This window comes from Haemaphysalis longicornis, unplaced genomic scaffold (genome assembly GCF_048455015.1).
Source record: "Haemaphysalis longicornis isolate Haplotype H1 unplaced genomic scaffold, Haemaphysalis longicornis Haplotype H1 scaffold_2, whole genome shotgun sequence".
In the NCBI taxonomy this organism is placed as follows: domain Eukaryota; kingdom Metazoa; phylum Arthropoda; class Arachnida; order Ixodida; family Ixodidae; genus Haemaphysalis; species Haemaphysalis longicornis.
Genome location: NW_027526295.1, coordinates 13375722 through 13398456, shown reverse-complemented (window position 1 = coordinate 13398456; position 22735 = coordinate 13375722). Strand labels below are relative to the sequence as shown.

The 22735-nt window shown below is 50.2% G+C and overlaps 1 protein-coding gene across 1 annotated transcript in view; it reads left to right on the top strand.

The window, feature by feature from the left end:
- LOC144167833 (neprilysin-3-like) overlaps positions 1–22735 on the top strand; it is a 193218-nt gene that overhangs the window by 94741 nt on the left and 75742 nt on the right. Inside the window, exon 6 of the mRNA XM_077696993.1 lies at positions 4250–4410. Coding sequence (XP_077553119.1) covers positions 4250–4410 — 161 coding nt within the window. The remainder of the gene's footprint in view (positions 1–4249; positions 4411–22735) is intronic.

Below are 22735 nucleotides of genomic sequence, written 5' to 3'. Positions count from 1 at the left end.
CGCAGTACAATCTAATCAACGCGTTAGAATCTGTTCAGAACCACTCAGCTCGGTTCATTTGTTCTAATTATTCCCGTACTGCTAGCATATCAGAAATGAAATCTAACCTTGACCTACCCAATTTAACTGTCCGGAGGAAACTGGCGCGATTTCATTTTTTTCGTAAGATATTTTTTTACAACCCATCAATGGCGCGAGACATCATTTCACACCCATCGTACCACTCATCACGCATTGATCACCAGCATAAGGTTGCCATTCCGTTTTGCCGCATGAAATTCTTTTCAGCAGCCTTCTTACCGAAAACATGTGCCGATTGGAACCACCTTCCCTCTTCCGTTGTAACAATAACAGACACTTTGTTGTTCAAGGCTGCAATTACTCAGCAATTTTTGTAACTATATGCGCTTTCCATTATCTATCTTTGTCGTTTATATGCTTGAGTTCTTACTACAAATGCATTCTTCATTTTCAGTTGATTTATGTTGCCTTCGTAATTTCCGCTTCTGACACTTGTTTCTTTTTTTTCTTTATTTCCTTGTCTTTATTCCTTTGTGTGTTATGAAATGTTGTACCCACCCCTCTGTAATGTCCTACGGGCCCTGAGGGTATTCTAATAAATAAATAAATAAATAAATACAAGCACACGCGCAAGCCTCACAAAGGGCTGCTAGACGTGCCGTGGGCGGAGCGCATTGCGGCGCGAGAGATTACGTGACTCTATCACGTGGTGGTCAGCGAGAATTAAGGGGTAAACCTGAAGATGTGCTGGTGAGTGCACCACCTGTCTTCCCCGTTTCCGTGGGGGCTTGTAGCTAAATCGGTAGGACAACGGGCTCTCGCTTCGTTGCTCTATTAGTTCCAGGTTCGATTCCTGGCGGGGCCAGTAAATTCTTTTATTTGTTCGCGGGAGTTTTCTGATGACACCAACGGTCGCGAAAGAACCCTTGGGGTAGAGGTAAAAAGCTTTGCTTTAATATTACCAGTGATAATCGGCAACTGTTTATGTGCTCGCTGCTTCTAATGTAAGGCCAGCATGAGCAGCTCGGTGCGGCTCACCGGCGCATGGCCAACTAGCTCAAATTGCAGCTTCGCTATACCATGAGTATTTTAAAGCAAAGCTTTCTACCTCTACCCCCCAAGGGTTCTTTCGCGACCGTTGGTGTCACCAGAAAACTCCAGCGAACAAATAAAAGAATTCACTGGCACCGCTGGGAATCGAACCTGGAACCAATAGACTAACAAAGCGAGAGCCCGTTGTCTTACCGATTTAGCTACGAGCCCACGCGAACACGGGAAGACAAATGGTGTACTAGCCAAGCACATCTACGGGTTTACCCCCTGCCTTCTCGCTGAATGCCACGTGAAAGCGTCACACGACCCCTCACGCCCATCTAGCGGCCCTGTGCGCACCTTGCTCATGTGCTAAGAGTTACAAAAATTAAAGGAAGCTCACACCAATCCATGGAATTTCACTACGCCAATGTACGCCAATGTGCTAAAGCCTGTGGCCTCAAGTGTTCACGTAAAAATCACAGCTCCTTGTCGTCCGCCCTCACGCCAAATCAAGAAATACATTCAAATACTCCTTGATGACCAGGCCATTACTCCAAACCCCAGCATCAAGATCCTGGGCCTACATTTCCAGGCCAACACCAAGAGTGACGTCTCCTTGCAGCGCCTCAAAAACAACATTAATCTAATCATACACATGATCAGGCGAGTTGCCACCAAGAAGCGAGGCCTAAAAGAATCCGGTACCTCTCGATTAATTGAAGCTTTTGAACTCTCGAGAGTTACTTACGACAAACCCCTATCTTCTTCTCGACGAGGAAGACGTAGAGATGCTTTATATAATGATTAGAAAGGCGGTTGAGCAGGCCATTGGTCTTCTCATGAGTGCGTCCACACTGAGGCTGCTTAGCACGGGCTCCACAACACGGTGGAAGAGCTGATAGAAGGCCATCTTTCTAACCAGAAGGTCCGGCTCAGAACTGCGGTGGGTAACCGCATGCTTCACCAGATTGGCTGGGCAGCCCAGAATGTCACTCCGCTTGACGTACTCCCAGACTCTTGGCGACTAAAACTAAAGATGCTCCCTTTGCTTAGACATATGAACCCCTCACATGACGAGGGTCAACGAAAAGCACGGGCTCAAGCGCTAAACACCACCCTCGGTGGGGCTCATGCAGTTATCTACACAGACTTCTCCAAACATCGAGGGCAGCAACACGCCATCATCGTGGCTACCTCCAGAACCAACCTCCTTGCGTGTACCTCGCTTAGGACTCAACAAATGACGGCAGCAGAAGAGGCAGCCACCACCTTGGCTCTCACTGAACCAGGGGTTCGGAGGGTAGTCACCGATTCCCAGCAAGCCAACTGGAATTACCAGTTGGGTTGGGTGTCCTGACCTGCACTGTGCGTGCTGAAAAACCACTCCCCAAACGGTTCCATTCAGCTCATCTGGACACCGCCTCACGCTTCAATGGAGGGCAACAAATACGCCCACCCAACAAGCCTGCGCTTTTACCTCCCGTGCTACGGAGCTGCACGAGGACAGTCACCCACTTGTCACGTCCTTGGAGAAAATCCAGCATTATCGCCATCTGAGACAGACCGCACCTTCGCCTTACCCTGACCTTTCCAGAGAACAACAAACTACGCTGCGGCTCCACAGCTTACGCGTCTTCACGTAATGCATGCGAATTGCTTCGACGCTGAATGTAAATTTTTCTCAGAAGTAGGAATACTCCGCCCCGTAATCTGGGTGTGCGACTTTAGCCTTGAGCACCCTCCTCTCTTTCCGTCAACTACCCAACAAGACCAATGGGATATGCTGCTCTCCAGGCCCTCTCTACCTACCCAGCTTCAGCGGGTGGACAGTACACAGGCCGCGCGGACTGCATATGGGCCCCACAGAAGAAGGAATCACTCCCCAGGGCTGCACTCTGGGCCGTTCAGAAATCTGAACAGAAGTATTTCTTCCTCCTCCTTCTCAGCCGCAAGTCTCGTCGCCTCCGTCCGCGGCACAGAGACGGAGAAGTCAGATCGTCTAACACCGGGTTGGAGCTTACTTTGATTTTATAACAAAAAGTTTCCACTCTTGTGCTACATCAATACAACTCAACCAAACACCGTTCATGCATCATGCATTGATTTAACCTTACCAAGAATACCTCTTTGAAGTAATAAATGGTGTGATTAAGTGCATTTCACTTCTATCTGGTTTTACTATTTGTAGAGCGATGTGAGGGATTTTAAGTGACGTCGCATGAGTAATCGTTAAGGGTGCCGTTTACAGCTTTGCTTTCCAACCACATTCACGGGGTGGATTGGCGCGATTTTTTTTCATTCAAGATGTTTCTCATCGAGGACTTCGAAGGCCAGAATGAGCAGCTCGGTGCGGCTCACCGGCGCATGGCCAATTAGCATGGTCAACTAATAACCAACTAGCCCAAATTACAGCTTCGCTATACCATGAGTATTTTTCATTCAATAATCCTGCAGGTGCACAAACGATTGTTAAGTTTTTTAGGGGCGAAGCTCCTAAAGCCATGGGTCTGTCCATCCCTTGTGTCTCGTGGTACGTGACCGCCGCATGCTTTCGGAGATGTCGCAAAGTGGGCCGCGTTGCACGCGCAAGAACCGGCTGCAACTGGCAGCGCAAACTCGGCACCGGGAGCGCGAGCTTGTCCGTGTTCGCCAACGGAGGTGCGAGCGCACGTGCACTGCGAGGGGGAGATCACGCAAGAGATCACACAACGAACGCAGGCAGTCGTTCTCGGAGATCGAACGAGACGCAAGGACCTTTGTTCGTTTCCGCTCGTCTTGTTCGGGCACAAGTTCGCCCTAAATAAAAGTTATTTCTTTACCGTTGTGTCCCATCCTACGTGACAAATTGTGGTGGAGGTGCGGGGTAGTCCTCAATGGCGCGGGGTCTTTCACCAGGTCTGGGCCTGGGAGCATTGACTCCGAAAATAAAAGTTGATTTGTACAATGTACGCACACAGTCTTACGTCTTTCTTAATGATGAATTTGGCGAACTTTCACAGGAGAGTTACGGTTACCGATGATCTCCCCCTCTTGAGATTCGCCCCACTTATCATCATTCATTCCGTGGATATGGCGTGATTTTTCTTTTGATGAGGAAGGCTCGGATGGGCAATCGCGTGCTCCATTCCCAAATTGGTTGGACCGCCGGTCATTAAAATTACGCCCTTCATCTTTCTCTCCCGTAGACTAACAGCTTCACAAGTCTCACGATCAGCGTCTACCTGTCCTTCTTTAAGAAGTTGCTCATCGAGGACTTCGACGGCCAGCATGAGCAGGTCGGTGCGGCTCACCGGCGCATGGCCAAACTGAGCCTCCGTTGCTTCCAGCAAGCCTTCGGCGGCACAGACCGTTTGGGTAAGTACAGCTTTCCTTTTGGCAGCTTTCCGATCTGCCGTGCCTTGTGAGGTCGTTAAATAGAAAAACCGTGATAACCCAGTGATTTTATGGACGAAACACCCTACCCTAACCCAGCGTCCCTTCATAACAAGGAAGGAACTTGTGTTCCTCATCCAGATTAGAAGAGCAGGTTGGAACTCCTTGGTGTATTTTCAGCGTCATCTATACGCGCAGGCGAGGGACAACTCTAAGGAACGCAATCTTGCGCTGCAGACTCAGTGGTTCCAATTTGTGTTTTCAGTTGCGATGGGAGCGTATTCAGATTAAGCTTTTTCCAATCCAATTCAAGGCACCAAATATTTCTTTGCGTGTGTGGTTTGCCAATGCTGTACGAATGGACTCGAGTTGATCCAGCATTGCTGTCTGTCCTGACCGCAGCTTTTTCAACGCACAGAGCACGTCGGGAGAGTAGGGGAAGGGAGGGGAGGGGAAGAGCTGAGGAGGACCTGGGTTTGACTCCACATGGTCGGCAAGCCACATGTCAAGAAAACACTGTGGCCCCGCAGCACAAGCACAGCCCGAGAACCAGTACACTTAGCAAGAATGTTATAAAAGTTGCACATTTGCACAAAAAACCGAGGATCGTGAGCGCCACCCATCGATGCTGTGCTTCCAAGCCCATAAGTCGTCACCATAAGTGTATGAATTTAAGTATACAAGCTGATCAAAATTAAGTTAACATGTTTTTTTTTAAATTAAGCGCTTAGATTTACGTGAAGATCACCTTTACAGTGAGGTTTGGCGCCGAGGAAGACAAACAATTAGGTGGTAATTATTGGTGTAGGTGGCTTTATACAATAAAATCTATTTACCTTTTTAGTAGCTGCAGTATGCAGGCATGTTTGCATTGATAAGTTGGACGCAATTGTGTTTCCACGCAGTTTCATTTGGCAGAATTCTACTAGCGAATCCATACTCGGAGATATCGCACTGCTGAGTTTATTGCCGTTCGCATGATTACGCGTACTAGACACTCAAGACCGGCGAAGAGCTCCTCGCTTTTGTTCTGTGCTTCCATAGCGGCTCCGCCTTGAGCAGATTGCGATAACGCCAGCCAAGACTGAAAGGCTACAGGTTATCATTTTTGCCCATGCCTCTGCCCCGTTCTCAAGCTAAACACCGTACACAACGGGAACCTCACAATGGGAACAGCCATCGCCTTGTGTTCAATGACTGCTGGAATCTTGCGAGCCAAGGAATTCCGTCCAGTATATACTCCCCTAGAATAATTGGAGTACAAATTCAAATTTCCATCAAACAATTCCTGAACTTCTACAATTTTGTCCTTTGTGGTTATGGTAGCAGTTTCTCCTCGAGGGGCAGATATTGTATTACAGCCAAGAACAGTCTTGTTCCTCCGTGCCCTTAAGACCGTACATCCGTTCAATATTTCTTCAACATTTCCTATATTTTAGGCACAAGGTTTCATTGTTCTTCCTTCTGCTAACTTTAACAGCTCCCCCAAGTCTATTTGCTCCTCCGGTTTGGACACATTTACCCCTTTGTTTCCAGATACTAACCCCCCTACAGCCCCTGCTGGTTCTGTGCTCAGCTTAGCTTGTCGTGAGGCCCTCTAAATTACTCTCCTCTCTGGTTAAGAGGAGGAACTTGTTAATAGACATTAATTTAAACTTATGCGCACGGTGATTTGGAGATTGCAAGTTCCGCGCCCCTTTTACTATTTTCATGTCAATCTACATATGCTCCTCGCCATCCTGTGATGACCGCTCTCATTTGCGGACCCAGAGGGGAGTCCGGATAACCTGACACCTTCCCCCCCTCCCCCAAGTTTAGAGTTTTTACACCCAAGAATATGGCCCCTCGCAGGCAGTAGAAAAAGCCTAGCTGATGATTTTTAAATCCTTGAGTTTTTGGTTTCCGAAAATTTTGGCGAATAAAAAGGCTACTATTCTGCCACTATCCTCATCACGTACATCATCATCATCACTGATGGAAGCTGACCACCTCCTCAGAAAAAACCTGGATCCGCCCCTGACTGCTCCTTACCTCACCATGGACCGCGAACAACAGGTGTACTGTGGCATAGGGTGAATAAATTTGGGTTTACCGTATATACCTCAAATTGTTTAGCTTGGAAAAGGCAGCCAGTCGGCCACCTAGGTTACTTGGACGCCGTGTTCTCCCTAAGCGTTCTGCTGCCTTCTCTTCCGTTTTTGCGTTAGTCTCTCCCGCTCACAGGGTGCTGAGCTTCACCCAGTTCAACGCCGATTAAACGCCCAGTCCAACCCAGTTCAACCCAATTCAACGCCGAGTTCAACGCCTCGTAGAAGCTATCATCTTCGTCGCTGCAGATTAGGTCGGTTGCCCCAGTTGGTGCGTGTAAATGACATGGCGCGCGCGCGGCTGGTGCCACCTGTTTCCAACAAACCCAGCTGTCCGTACCATCGTGTAGACTGCAAGCATCCCAAGGCAAAAACATGCCTCAGAAGGTAACCTGAATCGATTATGAACACTTCGTCGTCTAAGAGGCGGGCGCACTTTCATTGGAAAGCGGGCGGTTGCCTATTGCTTGTATTCACTGGCGAGGCACGCATGCAGGCAACCGTGTGAGCGCGCCATCACTCGCTACGTCGGGCTCCGCGGAATGGAGGTACTTGTCCGTGCTAAGCACATGACTGTGTTGCACGTTACAAACTCTACCTCACCGAGCGCAAAGTAATGCCTCGAGTCCAATGTGAGCGCGATTAATAACATCTCTGTTGACCCCACCGTTGAGAATCGGGTTGAAACGAAGCAGACGACGCACGCCGGTGTTTTTTTTTTATCTTCGGCGTGCGGGCGCAGTGGCCCAAGCCGCGCCATGTCCGTGGCGCATCGCCCATGTCTGCGGCCGTTTCCAGTGTTGCCAAGCGAAGAAATTCACAGCTAAACTTTTCAACGAATGCCACCTTCAGGTTGTTTACAGGTTGCTTGGTTGCAACCTCGCGTTCGTTCTGGTGCTAGTCTTCGCGCTCTTCACGCGGTATTCGCACGGGGAGGGTGTGCAGTTTGTTAGGCTTTCGCAATCAGCTCGAAGAAAAGCATTTGAGTTAGAGAGCTTTCGATAAGGATTTTAAAAAAACCGATTTCGTGCAAGTAGTACACTTCAGATGTATCGGCGGGCGGCAGATGAGAGTCACCGTACTGCTTTGAACATTTGGCTGATAAAAAGGTATTTATTCCCTTTTTACGCATGTTTTCCTGTATCATAAACCGCGCTATATGCATGGTTTTTCAGAGCGTGTGCTGCGCGCCTCTCTTCTTCACTGTTTTCACGTGGTGTCCATTTTGAAATAGTGAGTACCAACAGGCCCATGAGCGAGCTATGCTTATTAGATCGATTACGATAAGACCCTCTAGCAGTTGCGGCAGCGGCCCCGGTTGAAAAAAAAATATCGGAAGCAGCTACACAGTGCTTGTGATGTCATGAATGCGCCAGTATCGGAGTTCCACTGGGTATTGTCCGTCAACGCACGCCTTGCTTCTCCAGCGTCGCCTGCTCTCGCTGACGCCTCAGCCTGTCCCTGCCGGTTTCTCTACGCGCATGCGCGCCTTCTCCGCTGCTGCTGCTGTTCCGATTTTCTTCGTGGTGGTGATCTTCTGCCGCTGCACTGGCTGCTCGGTCGGCTCTGTCGGTCGCGTTACCGCAGCCTCTTAATCGCCGAGTTGCACACCACACGAGATTGCGCGGCAGGAGCGCCAGACTCCATTACAGTAGGCGCACTACCCGCGCGGAAGGTAGAGTGCGGCACCTAGCCTCAGCGCTACTAGATAGGCCTAGCATATAGGCCAGGTGCCATACTCTGCCACTGTATACAGTGACGGCGGTGGCGCCAATCTACACAGTGGCGCCACTGCATACAGTGGCGCCACCTCCATTTTATTTCCTGGAACGAAAGTAGTCACATCGGGGCATAGCTGCTTTTACGATGCGAACCTAAAGAGACATGTCGTAGGAACATGCCGCGGTACCCGCACAAATGATACTGATCTAATTAAACGTACTTGCATTACTCTTGTAGACCTCAATACATGAATGTTAGACACATTTCTATAGCCGCGGCGCGTTCCCTGTGTCCGCATTTAGTTGGCCACATCCATCGAGCAGGCGTGGCGTGCTCGATGTGTGCTTATCTGGCACGGCAGGCCAGTAAGCTGGATTGCAGCCCAGTGCCGAGTTAGCCAAAATAAATATTAAACTGCCTTACTTTTATACCCCTGCACCCTCGGCCGTGCGGGTGAGGTCCAATAAGTGGTGTTCTTTGACTTCCCGAATCAACAAATGATTTAAGAATAAAACAAGCTCCTCTTCACGTGGAGTTGTCGGAGCGCCACTGGCTGCCAGCCTTTCAGCGTTGGTTGTGTTACTGCTTACTATATAAACACTTGCAGTTTCTCTCAAAAAAGGAACAGAACACCTTTTTTTGTGGCCTCTGCGGCGCAGACGAAAAAATCGCGCGCTAAGAAACACTTGCCGCTCTATAGTAAACACACCAGGTATAACGATTGGTGTCACATACTCCTGACTAGGTAGCTCAATTTGTTCGTTCGGGTGTCCCTCATTACTGCTTCCTCGGCAGGGAGGCCATTTTGGGTAGTTCCTCTTTCGCCTTTAGGACGTGGGTGCCCCGCAGTTTTGTTTGTTTGTCTTTCGTGCTCGCGACGTTTCTTCGCGGCCGTCCCGAGAACGCAGCCTCCGGGTTTCTAGGTGGGACGTCAGGAAACGAGGGCAACCAGGGGCCAATTGCAGCTCGCCGGTTTCTCATCAGTCCGCTTGTCGCGAATTTAAAGAAGCGAGGTCAGTCTGAGAATTCGCACCGTGTGCAAGTCGCTGGGGTGACCGGTGGTGAAGATACTTGAACGAAAGTTCGGTTGGCAGGTTCACGGAGGCCCGACCGGCATCATGGATCAGACATCATCCCGATAGTCATCGTGAACTCCGCCTCCACGCCCCGAATGCACTATGCTGATGGTAGGACAGCCAGTAGCCCGCGCTTCGGTGGAGCCCCGAGGGGAGCAGTCGGGAGTTCCTTGGTCGCTCCAGCGCGTTTATTGGTGCCGTTAATAAGTGGCTGCTGCGAAGACATCTTTCCAGGACTGTCCCACGAGGGTGTGTTCTTGCTGTGAAAGGCCTTTCCTCGTGTTATCTGTTCGCTATTCGCCTCTGTTCATAGAGGCTGTGCCTGGAAAGTAGTCAGCTGCATTGTCGGTTCTTACAAACTCTCGTAGAAAATTTCTGTGGTGCCATTGTGATGTCTGGGTTGTTTTTTGTGTGTGGGTAACAGTAAGTGCGTTAGCCACCCCGCGCACGTGTTGCTTCTTTGTCGCGCGTACCATGCTAAGTGTGTGCGCACACGATCGCCTACGTTAGTGTAAAATTCACTGCAAGTGTTGTCTGCCCTGCTTATGTGTTCCATTAAGCTATTTGTGTCTCCGAACGTGGAGTCTTCGACAGACGTGCACACGCACGGGCCGACCGACTTCGAAAGTATAAGTAACTGTTGCTCCCCCCCCCACCCCCGTTTTGATTGCGCAAGCGCGCAAGGGGCTGTGACATTTGGATAACACCGTTATAATTATTCAAGGCCCAGTAAATAGCTAGTTATATCTATTGCTTTCATCAAATTTCTTGCTGGGAGAAAGGTGAGTTCGTACAACGTTTCCTTGGCGGAAACGAAAACTATATGAAGGCTGCTTTTCCAGATCTGGGGAGTTCAGAGCGGTTACAGGCATCTGTCAGGGAGTGTTGGTGCTGCATAGCCGCAGTGAAAGGCGGTTACTCCCTGAGCAAGAGAACGAGGCCCAGAAGAAGAACAACGCACGCGCTTCGTTCTGGCCCGTGTTTCTCTTGTAATTCTCGTTTCCTTGTGGGATTAAGCGCTTTCCACTAGAGCAGTACAGAGCGGAAATTTTATGTCAGCGTCCGGTGAGTTTTCTTTAAATTCGTAGCCAGAAGGGCTGACCTAGAAGTACTGTGAGCCTTTTACGTTGCGCGCATTACTGATGATTTTTAGGGTTGGTTTCACGACTATCGCTTCACCGGTAATCGACGGGACTTTTTGTATGGTTCCGCAAACTTCATAGAACAAGTGTGACTCAATGGACCTGATGGCTTCAAAACCTAACTAGCCAACTTTCGCGTCAGAGAAATTAGGGTCGGTTACAAAAAACATTGAAATTGGTCACCCAAATATTGCCGCTACCATCATCATCTGCAGGTGAGGGAAGAAGACGAGGACACGAACAAACGCTTGTCCTCACGGAGTCTGGCTGCAGCTTTGAGTTTCGACCCATTAAACCTTCTTTATATCCTCCATCGTTTGAAGTCCCTAGTGTCATTCGTGACATTTTTGTGGTGGCGGAGCCGGGTGCGCTACATTATGCTGAGTACCGCCCTCATGGCCCCGTAAGCCCAGCCCGATACTGAGTCCGGGCCGGCGAGCCTTCCTCGAAGAGCCCGTTTTGCGCACCAGTCCACGTCTCCAGGGCCAAGCACCGGAATTCGGGCAGTTGACCGCGGATCCCAAAAGGGCACAAGTGACACGTGCGGTTAGCAAAACGTCGCAGTAGCAGCAAACTAAAGCGTTCGGATCTCCGATCATGTTCTGGCCGATCGCGCCCCGTACTTCTGCCTCGTTCTATGGCGGCGAACTCGAGGCCGTAGGAGACTGGATTGAGCAGTACGAGCGTGTACGTAGCTCGCCACAGTGGTTGGACGGCAGACCAGTGCCACAAGAGCCTCTACTTCTCTTTGGAGAAAACCGCTCGCAAATGGTTTGTCAACCACGAGGCGGCTCTCACGTCATGTGAGTCCTGCAAGGAAGGCCTTCGGCGATCCTTCCCTAACCGCTTTCGACGTCAAAGGGCCGAAGTCACTTAAGTGCAAGGACCCAAGGGCCCAACGAAAGCGTGACTATCTTCGTGGAAGACGTTCTGCAGTTGAGCACACGAGCGGATCCACTGGCCACTGATGAAACAAAGGTGCGGGCCCTTATGAAAGGCGTGAGGAGGAACATTTTTGCAGTGCTCGTTCGCCATGCACCGACGACCGTTGATGAATTTGTGACGGAAGTTACAAACATTGAACAGGTGCTAGCAGCTAGGAGTAACCATTACCCAAGGTTAGTGGCTTCCCCCACAATTTCTGCTTGCACTGCTGCTTCTCGCCTCGACCTGAACAGCACCAATGATAGCTGTCTCCGCGAGCGGGGTGCTCCAAGACGAGCTACAAAAGCTGCTTCCAAAGCGCTAACGGCTTGCTTCAATATCGGTTGCGGAGGCTGTCAGAGAAGTGCAGTGGACCTTTGCACCCAGAGTTCCAGTCGACGTTGACTTCAAACGTCCCTCCGTGACGTACGTCGCGCTGGCGTCCCAGCTGCCCTCGCCAGTCACTGCTCCTTATTCATAACCGCCACCACAGCGAGTTGGCGGTGACCCGCCGAATATTCATGCACCACCGGGGCCGTCTCCCGCGAAAAACGGATGTCTGGCCATGGCCTCCGCGATCACCCCGCGCGCGTTTTGCTCCGGCCGTCCCAATCGGCCGGAGAGTGCGTAAGTTGAAAAGGAGCCGTGGCCGCGTCTTTCGCCGCACCGCGGCGCTCGCCACCTATGCATCAACTATTCCGCGGCAGCTTGGCGCAAGCGAGGAAACGCGCGTTTTCGCAGCTCGCGGTCAAACTGAGTCGAGCAACCAGCTTTAAAATGACAGGTACAAGGCAATAACCAACAAATTTATTCTGGTTAACGTAATAATATGAAGCGCGCAAGTACAAAGATTAAGCAGCAATAACCCGAACGAAGCACAGTCGGTTCTGGCGCTTTATGCTGTGGTTTCGCGTGCGTATTTTTATTTTTTAGGTTTGTCGACGTGTATTTACACGAGGGGCCCTTGAAAAACCCCTCACGTCCTCACCCAACATTATTTACAAGAGTGGCGACTTGCATAAGCATCTGTCGCATAAATGCAATATTAAGATTGTTTCTGATTCGTATGCATGTCACGATGGATATGTTGCCATGCTACTCCGACACAAACCAACCGTGATACATTCAGACACCACCGTCTTGATCAGTGCCAGTGAGTATTTGAGAGGTTTTAGTAAGCGCTGTGAACTAATATAACGCATTTGCCCGGCAGTTAAGAAACACTAATTGTGGTCTGTAAAAACTACACGATACACCGTAGCATACAAAAATGTATAATTACCGCGGTATGTGCGGCTTATATTTTGTATGTGTTTGCAATTGAGAATGTTTTTTGCTGTATACCTATGCGCGCAGATGGCTCAGCTAGCTTGGTGGTTCCATATAAATTCAACGATTAAATGTGCTAACTTCGCTATTTTTTATTTTGCAAGATCACTTATGAAATTTAACTTTTATTTTTGCTGTCTTTTCTGTTTTCAAGTTCCATTCAATTAATTAGCGCCATTTACCCCATTTTGAAGATACTAAACATCCTATCGTGCCAATTATGCACTTCATGCAAAAGCTGGGGATCTACATGGTTGGTCGTTTTCACGATATTTTTGTACGTGTTTGTGTAGTTCTTTTCAGCCCTTTTTTTTGTCTTCCTTTTTTGGAGGAGGCCTCTGAATGCGCATTTTTTTATTTTGTGAGCTAGCTTTTGTGATTTATGTTCTGCTTTTGGTTCTTTTAAGATTACTTACGACCAATCGTCTATGTTCACACTAATATAAAGATTAATTAGACATTTTAACTTTGCCAATGATACATTTTTTCCGCAAATGCAGGTCGTTACACTTTGGTCTGTTTTCATGATTTTTTTATTCTTGTTTCCGTCGTTAATTTTTGTCAGAGATTTTTATTATTTTCTTCGCGCTTTGCACGCGAAATGTATAGAACTGATATTTTTGAATTTGTAAGTTCACTTTTATAATTTCTTTCTAGGTTTTGTTTTTTTTTTGTTTTCCCGTTCGATCAAGTATCTCTTTTTGCGCTATTATGCATTTCTGAGCAAATGCGGGGCGTTACAAGATTTGTGTGTTCGCGCGATGTTTAAAGCAAACCTTTTACCTCCACCCCGCAAGGGTTCTGTCGCGACCGTTGGTGTCACCAGAAAACGCCAGCGAACAAATAAAATAATTTACTGGCACCGCCGGGAATCGAACCTGGAACTAATAGACTAACAAAGCGAGAGCCCGTTGTCTTACCGCTTTAGCTACGAGCAAACGCGAAGACTGGGAAGACAGGTGGTGTACTCACCAAGCACATCTACGGGGTTACCCTCTGCGTTCTCGCTGAATGCCACGTGAAAGCGTCAGGCGACCACTCACGCCCATCTAGCGGCCCTGTGCTCACCTTGCTCATGAGCTAAGAGTTACAAAAATTAAAGGAAGCTCACACTAATGCATGGCATCTCACTTCTAGTACGCCAATGTGCTAAAGCTGTGGCCTCCAGTGTTCACGTAAAAAATTACCGCTCCTTGTCGTCCGCCCTGACGTCAAATCAAGGAATACATTCAAATACTCCTTGATGGCCAGGCCATCACTCCAAGCCCCAGCATCAAGATCCTGAGCCTACATCTCCAGGCTAACACTAAGAGTGACATCTCCTTGCAGCGCCTCGAAAACAGCATTAATGAAATCATACACATGATCAGGCGAGTTGCCACCAAGAAGCGAGGCCTAAAGGAATACGCTACTTTTCGATTAATTGAAGCTTTTGTCTTCTCGAGAGTCACTTACGTCAAGCCCTGTCTTTTCGACAAGGAGGACATAGAGATGCTTTATATAATGATTAGAAAGGCAGTCGAGCAGGCCATTGGTATTCTCATGAGTGCGTCCACACAGAGGCTGCTTAGCCCGGGGCTCCGCAACACGGTGGAACACCTGACATACGGCCATCTTTCTAACCAGAAGGTCCGAATCACAACTTGGGTGGGTAACCGCATGCTTCACCACATTGGCTGGGCAGCCCAGAATGTCACTCCGCTTGACGTACTCCCTGACTCTTGGCGACTGAAACTAAGGATGCTTCTTTGCTTAGAAACATGAACCCCTCACATGACGAGGGTCACCGAAAGCACGGGCTCAAGCGCTAAACACCACCCTCGGTGGGGATCATGCAGTTATCCACACAGACGCCTCCAAACATCGAGGGCAGCAATACGCCATCATCGTGGCTACCTACAGAACCAACCTCCTTGCGTGTACCTCGCTTAGGACACAAGAAATGACGGCAGCAGAAGAGGCAGCCATCACTTTGGCTCTCACTTAACCATGGGTTCGGAGGGTAGTAACCGATTCCCAGCAAGCATACTGAAATTACCAGTCGGGTTGGGTGTCCTGACCTGCACTGTGCGGGCTAAAAAACCACTCCCCAAACGTTTTCATTCAGCTCATCTGTACACCCCTCACGCTTCAATGGAGGGCAACGAATGCGCCCACACAACAAGCCTGCGCTATTACCTCCCGTGCTATGGAGCTGCACGACGGCAGTCACCCGTCTTCATGTTGAGGGAGATAACCCAGCATTAGCGCCTTCTGAGACAGACCGTACCTTCGTCTTACCCTGACCTTTCCAGAGAACAACTACCCTACGGCTCATGCAATCCGGGCTCCTTCCCACAGTGTACGCGTCTTCACTTAATGCATCCGAATCGCTACGACGCTGAATGTAAACTTTGCTCATAAGTAGGAACACTCCGCCGCGTAATCGGGGTGTGTGACTCAGCACCCTGAGCCCTCTATTTCCGTCAACTACCCAACAACAGCAATGGGAGGTGCTGCTGTCCAGGCCTCTCTACCTACCCAGCTTCAGCGGGTGGACAGAACAGAGGCCGTGCGGACTGCATATGGGCCCCACAGAAGAAGGAATCACTCCCCTGGGCTACACTCTGGGCCGTTCAGAAATCTGAACAGAAGTTATTCTTCCTCCGTCTCCTCCTTGGTCTCTGCCGCAAATTTCGTTGCCTCCGTCAGCGGTGCAGAGACGAAGAAGTCAGATCGTCTAACACCGTGTTGGAGCTTACTTTAATTTTATAAAAAAAGTTTCCACTCTTGTGCTACACGAATACAACTCAAAGAACCACCGTTCAAGCATCATGCATTGATTTAACCTTACCAAGAATATCTCTTTAAAGTAATAAATGGTGTGGTTAAGTGCATTTCACTTCTCTCTGGTTTTACTATTTGTAGAGCGATGTGAGTGAATTTAAGTGACGTCGCATGGGTAATCGTTGTGGATGCTGTTTACAGCTTTGCTTTCCAACCACATTCACGGGGTGGATTGGCGCGATTTTGTTTATTCATGTGTTTGTCATTAGTTTTGCTGCTCTTTTATTTTTGTCTGGTTCGTGGAGGAGATGTATAAGATTTACATTTTTTATTTGTTACCATATTTCTTATTTTCTGTATTTTCGGTTTTTTTTAATTACGTTGGACTAATTATCTTTATCCACCCTTTCTAGCGATCATTTTCCGTGAATTTTTGTTTCTGTGGAAATGCAGGCTGCACATTTGGTGCCGTGCGTGCGGTACTCGACGGTTGTGTATACGTTCACTCTAAAATTAGCAAACAACAATAGGCGGCTCTTTTTCTAAATGTCTAAATGTATTGTATTCCTCATGGCATAAAACGTATATTACAGTTATATGCTGGCTGTCGCTCTGCGGAAGAGCGCGAGGGAAAAGTGGTGGGGTCCCTTTATGAATCAATGAATATCGGAGGGCTCGACCTGCAAGGGCGGAGGCCTGTGCCTCGAAGGTGTCGAGTTCTCGCCTGTTCCAATGAAGGACATATCCATTACAGGTGTTCTGTGCCAGAATCTTCGGCAGGAGGTGAGCAGAAATGCGGCGAATAAACTCGCAAGTACACTCGTGCCAAGACCAGAAAAACAGCAGCGTTTACATGCCGCAAAATGCCACACCAACAGCAGCCGAACGGTCTGAGCGATGCGTTCGATGCATAGGTGCGAACTCCCACCTGGCGGAGCGCAGGGGAACCAGCCCGCTTACAAAATTTGGCTGGGGTGCGCGGCGATTGGGACGGCCGGTGCAAAATGCGCTCGGGGGAATCTTGGACGCCATGGTCTGGTGAACACGGGATAACCGACCACTCTGCTTGCACTGTGGGGAGCCAGACCATAACTCTCGTCGCTGCCTCTGCCGTGAGCTTGGACTTCCCAGGTTCCGTCCAAGCGACCCATGCCCACGTTATGGCCAGAAACCCCGCTAAATTGCAGAATACTTTCGCCGCTCAACGCCGCCGCTCTTAGTCGCACCTCGTGGGCCCCGTTTACCGTTGCCCCGTCGCCCACCTTCGCCTCTTCGCTCGTCTCGCTGAGAAAACCTTTCGCCCCTGCCTCGCCTGGAAAACATCGTACGGCAACTCCTGGAGGTGGTGTTGCGACGACACAAGCCATCAAGAACCTCCACAGACGCCACGAACCTCCCACTCCGACTCCAGCGACACTTTCATCCGTACTGCGGCGCCGTTGAACAACGTGTCTGTCCTATAGACGGCTACGACCCGACGGCGCTCATTGACACTGGCGCTGACTACTCACTTCTGAGTGGCAGGCTTTCCCGACATAACTTACAAAAGAAGAGGTCCCGTTTGAACTGAATGAAGAACGGGACCACGCATTGGAGGAAATGACATCAGCTCTGCAATCGACGGTCGCCTTAGGTCATTTAGACCACGAGGCTGAAAATGAAGTCCATAATGATGCGGGACTTGGTACTGTGTTTATCCAAAGGCAGTATGGGGCCTACACAAGCCGTACGCTAACCACAGCGGAACAGAACTATTCAACTACCGAAAAGAAGTGCCTTGCAGTCATTTGGGCAGTTAAAAAGTACCGTTCTTACCTGTAGGGTCGTCCGTTCCGTGTAGTCACTGATCATCATTCACTTTGCTGATTCACTTTGCTGGCTTGATAACCTGAAGGAGTACACATCCGGACGAATTGCTCGATCGGGGCCACGCCTTCAAAAATTTTGATTTCTCCATCATCTACAAGTCCGGCCGCAAACACTGATGCGGACTGCCTGTCTCCGGCCCCCGTGAAAAGCGTTCAGATGGCTGTCGATAATGACGACGCCTTTCTGGGAACACTACACCTTTCTGATACGGCAGCACGGCAGCGACAAGACCCTGAGCTGCAAAAAGTTAAGGCATACTGCCAAGGCCAACAAGTTGACCTTCCCAGTTTCCTCACGCAACGTTTCCTCGTTTTATCTTCGGCAGGACGTCCTCTACAACAAGGGTTTTGACCTAAACGGCAGGTCGTGGCTTCTGGAAGACGTTGGTTGGTGCTGCGCGCTACTCGCTCTGTGCTCAACGCTTCCCGCCTACGAATTCCCTGCGCACCGGCCGTCTCATCTCTAATAAAGCCCATCTCATACCCTACGACCGTGTCGCTATATAACCTCGCAATCAGCTTTCCAACAAACCGGCATGGATCTTCTCGGCCAATTCCCCGTGTCTAACTCAGGGTATGGGTAGATTGGGATTGCGACGTATTATTTAACTCGCTATGCAGGGTCTAAAGGACCATTCGCACTTGCGATAAAAGCGAGCGAAAGCGACGGGAATACCGTCGCTTTCGCTCGCTTTCGTCGCAAGTTGAACGAGCCTTAAGGTGCTGCCATTAGGAACAAGCGCTGAAATAGCGAAATTTTTCATTGCGTCAATTGTTTGAGGCGTGGGGCTCCCAAAGTGGGGCTCCCACTGACCGCGGCTCTGCGTTCAGGTCCAAACTGACGCAGGACACGCTCCGCTTGAGTAACACCAGCCACCGTCGAATAACGCCGAATCATCGACTTACAGAGCGCCTCAATAAGGCAATGACAGATATGATCGTCATGTACGCAGACGTCGAGTAGCAAACATGGGACGAAGTGCCCTCATTTTTTCTTTTCGTACAACACCACGATCCAAGAAACGACGGGATTTTCTCCATTCTATTCGGTGCACAGCCAACGTGTAAATACTATGTTGGACGCAATGCTGCCCCACTCATGCAGCAGTCTTACCCATGAAGATGGGGAAGTGGTCTCACAACTCGTGACAATCGGGATGCAGCATCCCCAATCCGTCGACGCTAACCGCTACAACCTCCATCGACGAGACCGAGACATACATTTCACCCCTGGTGGTATAGTTTCGCTTGGGAGACCCGTACGGCGCCGTGTTCTGAGCGAGAAGCGTATGAAGCGGTACTTCGGTTCCTGTAAGATACTTCGCCGCATTGGTGACCTCAATTATGAAGTGAAACCTGACACAGCGCGCACAGCCTCCTGCCGAAGTGGTACAGGTCGTGCGGCTCAACCCTTACTACGAACGTTGAGGCACGGACTACGCACCCACGTATCGAACTGGCAGTGTTCCTTCTTGCAGATGTTGATCATCATTGAACAATGTCGTTTCGTTGTCCGTGGAATCGAGTTGATGGCCTCTCAGGGTGGGATTTGTTAAATCCCCGAAAAGGCATGCGCCACCCAAAAAAGACGATATTGGTAACGCGTAGCTAACGCTGGGTTCACGAGTCAGTAACAAGGAAGAAAAGAAGCAGCAACAATGAGCTCGGAACGGTAGTTCACTGTGTCGCGTCTTCTTTGATCTCAACATTATGGTGCCGTAAAACCCGGGAGAAGACTGGCATCTAGGGCTCTTCGGCTGCGCGCTCTTCGCGGATCCGTTACGGGGCTGCTGAAAGCAGCAACTGAGCTATACGAAAACCATTCGCCGTCTCCGCATGACCTGCAAGAGGCCATCACCAGTAAGGAAGCCCCTATTAAAGAGCTGGATGCCAAGATTGGAGAGAAACTGGAAGACGACGAATTCGAGCTTGATGTTACCGACGCCTTGGAGTACCAAGAAAGCATACGCCGTGTCCTCAGTCGGCTACGCTCGGCGGTGAATGACTTGCGGCCGCCCAGAATGAGAGTTCCCGACGGCGGCACTGCAGGAGAACTGCGGCCCACTCAGCAGCAGAACATCTTGGCCGAAGGCATTCGCCCTGCAGCCCAGTCGAATCAGCCTTCGCACGCCGGATTGCGCGCATTCACATCGCGGGTCGTCCTGCCGGCGCTGCAGGTTCCCCCCTTTTCTGGAGAGCTACATAAATGGCAGGGCTCTTGGGAGAATTTTGAGGCGACAATTCACAATCATTCGGACCCTTCCGACATAGAAAAATTTGACTACTTAAAATCATACCTTGCCGGGGATGCAAAACGTGCCGTTGAGTTGATCGCCTCAAAGAGAGCAACTACAGCCATGCCGTAAAGATCCTCACCGACCGATTTGGGCGTATGGAGATGCTCGTAGACGACCACGTGGACAGTATACTCGGCATCGCTCCTGTTGAGTCTTCGTTGCAAGTGTCGCCTATCTGATCCCCTGTATGAGCAGGACCAATTGCGAACTGGCTGCCTCGAGAGTCTAGGTGTGCTGGCTTCAGAGTACGTGCTGATGTAGATCACGTCCTCATGCGCACGTTACCGGAAGACCTGGCAGTTCTATACCGTCAGCGCATGAAGGAGACTGCTAACGACAACGCTGAGCCAGCGACTCGAAAAGAGCAGGTCAAGGCCATCATGGTGTTCTTAAAGGTTCAGGTGGAGAGCAGGGAGGAGAGTCGAGCTTTTCGATCGAACTCCGATTCGAAAGCGTCTTCAATCCGCCAGCAGCCGAGAACTTCCTCTCCTCACTTAAATCAGCCTTGGTCTTGTCAGCAAGCGCTGCATCGGGTTCAAGGACGTTGTCGCCGGGAGAAAAACTGACGTGCTACCTGTACAATGGTCAGGGCCACAAAGCGAAAGATTTCATTGCAGTCTTATCAGCAAAGGAAAAGCGACGGCGCCTTTCAAGGAACCACTGCTGTTTTAGGTGCGTTAAAAGGGGGCACGCGGCTCGCCACTGCCGCACTACCACGTGCCTTAGGTGTGATTCCTGTTCGAGGTGACACATTACGGTCCTTTGAGACATGTGGGAGAGATTGGCGAGCAACTGCCCCACTGCGACTCACTTTGACGAAGATGCCGATCGTGATGAACTTCCGCAACAAGACCGCAGCACCTCGTCGGTGCCGCTCCAAACAGCCACAGTGTGGGAATATGGAAAGTGAAGTGAAGTGAAGTGTATTTTTTTTTCATAGAAAAGAGGGGACCGAGGAATAAGGCGGTTGAGCCTGACGAGGCCTCGGTACCCTAAGCCTGCAAGTAGTACAGATACAAACGCAAAAACATTTAATACATAGAAGGGGCAGCAATCAAAATACAAAACTAATATATAAGCAGTAAGACTTACAAGAACACAGAACATCTGCACAATCATGGGCAAATACAAATTGATACTCGTACAAGTGCAATTTCGTACATAAGGATTGAATAAAGCAAATCATTCGACTCAAGTACTTGTGTGAAAAAGATAGAAATTTAGATATATGCATGGTCGTGTGGTCGTGGTCTGGTCCGGATACTCCTCGACACCGGCAGCCAACGTACATTTGTGGGCAGCGACCTGTCTCGACAGCTAAACTTGTCTTGTGCCGAACGTTTCGAAGCTCGAACCGCCCGCGCCAGTAGCAGTGCCGAAAAGTTGCTATCACACTGCGCAGTCGTTTTCAGTCGAGTGAAGTGACGCTGGAAGCGCTCGAAGTGACAGAAGTCTGCACCGTGAATGGTCCGCGTTTGGAAGCCCGCACCGTAGCGATGCTTCACGACAGCAACTTACCCGTAGCCGATGAACCCGAAGAAGGGCAACTCTAAACACCCACTATAAGCGTGTTAGTTGGTTCGGACCAGTATTGGAGGCTGACAAACGGACGTGTAGAGCGCTTTAACGCGAACCTTTGCGCCGTTCAAACAGTGTTTGGCTGGGTGCTTCAGGGCCCATACGCCAAAGGAATTTATCTACACGTCACATACAGAACCCACATGACCAACTTGTCCAACTAAAGGAAGATCTGCCTCGCGCCACACGTGCTCTCATCCCACCGTGTGGAACAGACCTTCCCAGTGGGCTCGCTCGCTGGGAGGAGGTCCTGCTGCGTAGACTACGAGTTGGGGTGGCCCTCTCTCCTGCGGTAACCCGGGCGTGGCCACCGCGATACCATGCCCCGTTTTCCACGACCTGCCCCTTTTGTACGGCTCCTGCCGAAGAAGCCGACACCAACCACCTGCTATGGACGTGCCCTTCACTGAGTGCAGCGAGATCCCGGCACCTTCGCGGCACAGGCCTGCATCCGGGGAGACCCCCCGATCTTCAGCGATGGCTGTGGGGGCCCCACCACCGCTGTCTTCTGGACTTCATCCGGGAAACGGGTGCAAACTTGTACCCGTAGGAGCTTATGCCAAAGGGCATACTGTCGCCATTAAAAACAAATAATAAAAAAAAGTGCGAGTGCCTTGCTTTAGCCTCTATCCAAAGAGCTGCCACCTTGGGCCAACTGGTCAACCCACAAGAGACGCGTAAATCCGGCGCCATACAAGTTTGTGGCAGGTCTGACGAAAACGCAACATACGACGCCTTGCTTCCGTCTGGCTCAGTTCGCAGGACGTGGAAATGGAGGCGTCACGCCGTTGTGCAAAGGCGGCATCGTCGTGATGCGCCCAAGAACAGCTGGTTTCGTGCTTCAGAAACACCTTTACCGGAATCACATTCTCAAGCTCGGACGCAGTGCTGGAGTATCCGAGACACGTCAGCAGCGTCGTATCATCGGGTACGGCTACAAGGAGCCCGAAAGTTTTAACGCCAGCTTCCGAAGCGACTCTGAAACGCACAGCACGATCATCATCCGGTGGGGAACGTGCTGTACGACGCCTACGTGAGCCTACAACGCCAACCTTGATTTATACGCCGTACCAGACGAAGAGTTAAACAGACAGCAATTGTGCGCATTGTGTAGCGATTTGTTTATAAGTGCCATGTTAAATCCCCGAAAGGGCATGCGCCGCCCGAAAAAGACGATGTTGCTAGCGTGTAGCTAACGCGGGGTTCACGAGTCAGTAACGAGGAAGAAAAGAAGCTCGGAACGGTAGTTCGCTGTGTCGCGTCTTCTCTGCTCTCAAAAGGAGTAATGCCGCTACTATTATCACCAGCAAGTGAGGAAAGAAGATCTTCGTCGCGCCACACGATCTCTAATTCCACCGCGTGGAACGGACCTCCCTAGAAGACTCGCTCGCTGGGAGGAGGTCTAGCTGCGAAAACTTCATGTTGGTGTAGCCCTCTCTCCCGCTTTTACGCGGGAGCGGCCACCAAGTTACCATGCCCCGTTCGCACAGAACTGCCCCTTTTGCACGGCTCCTGCCG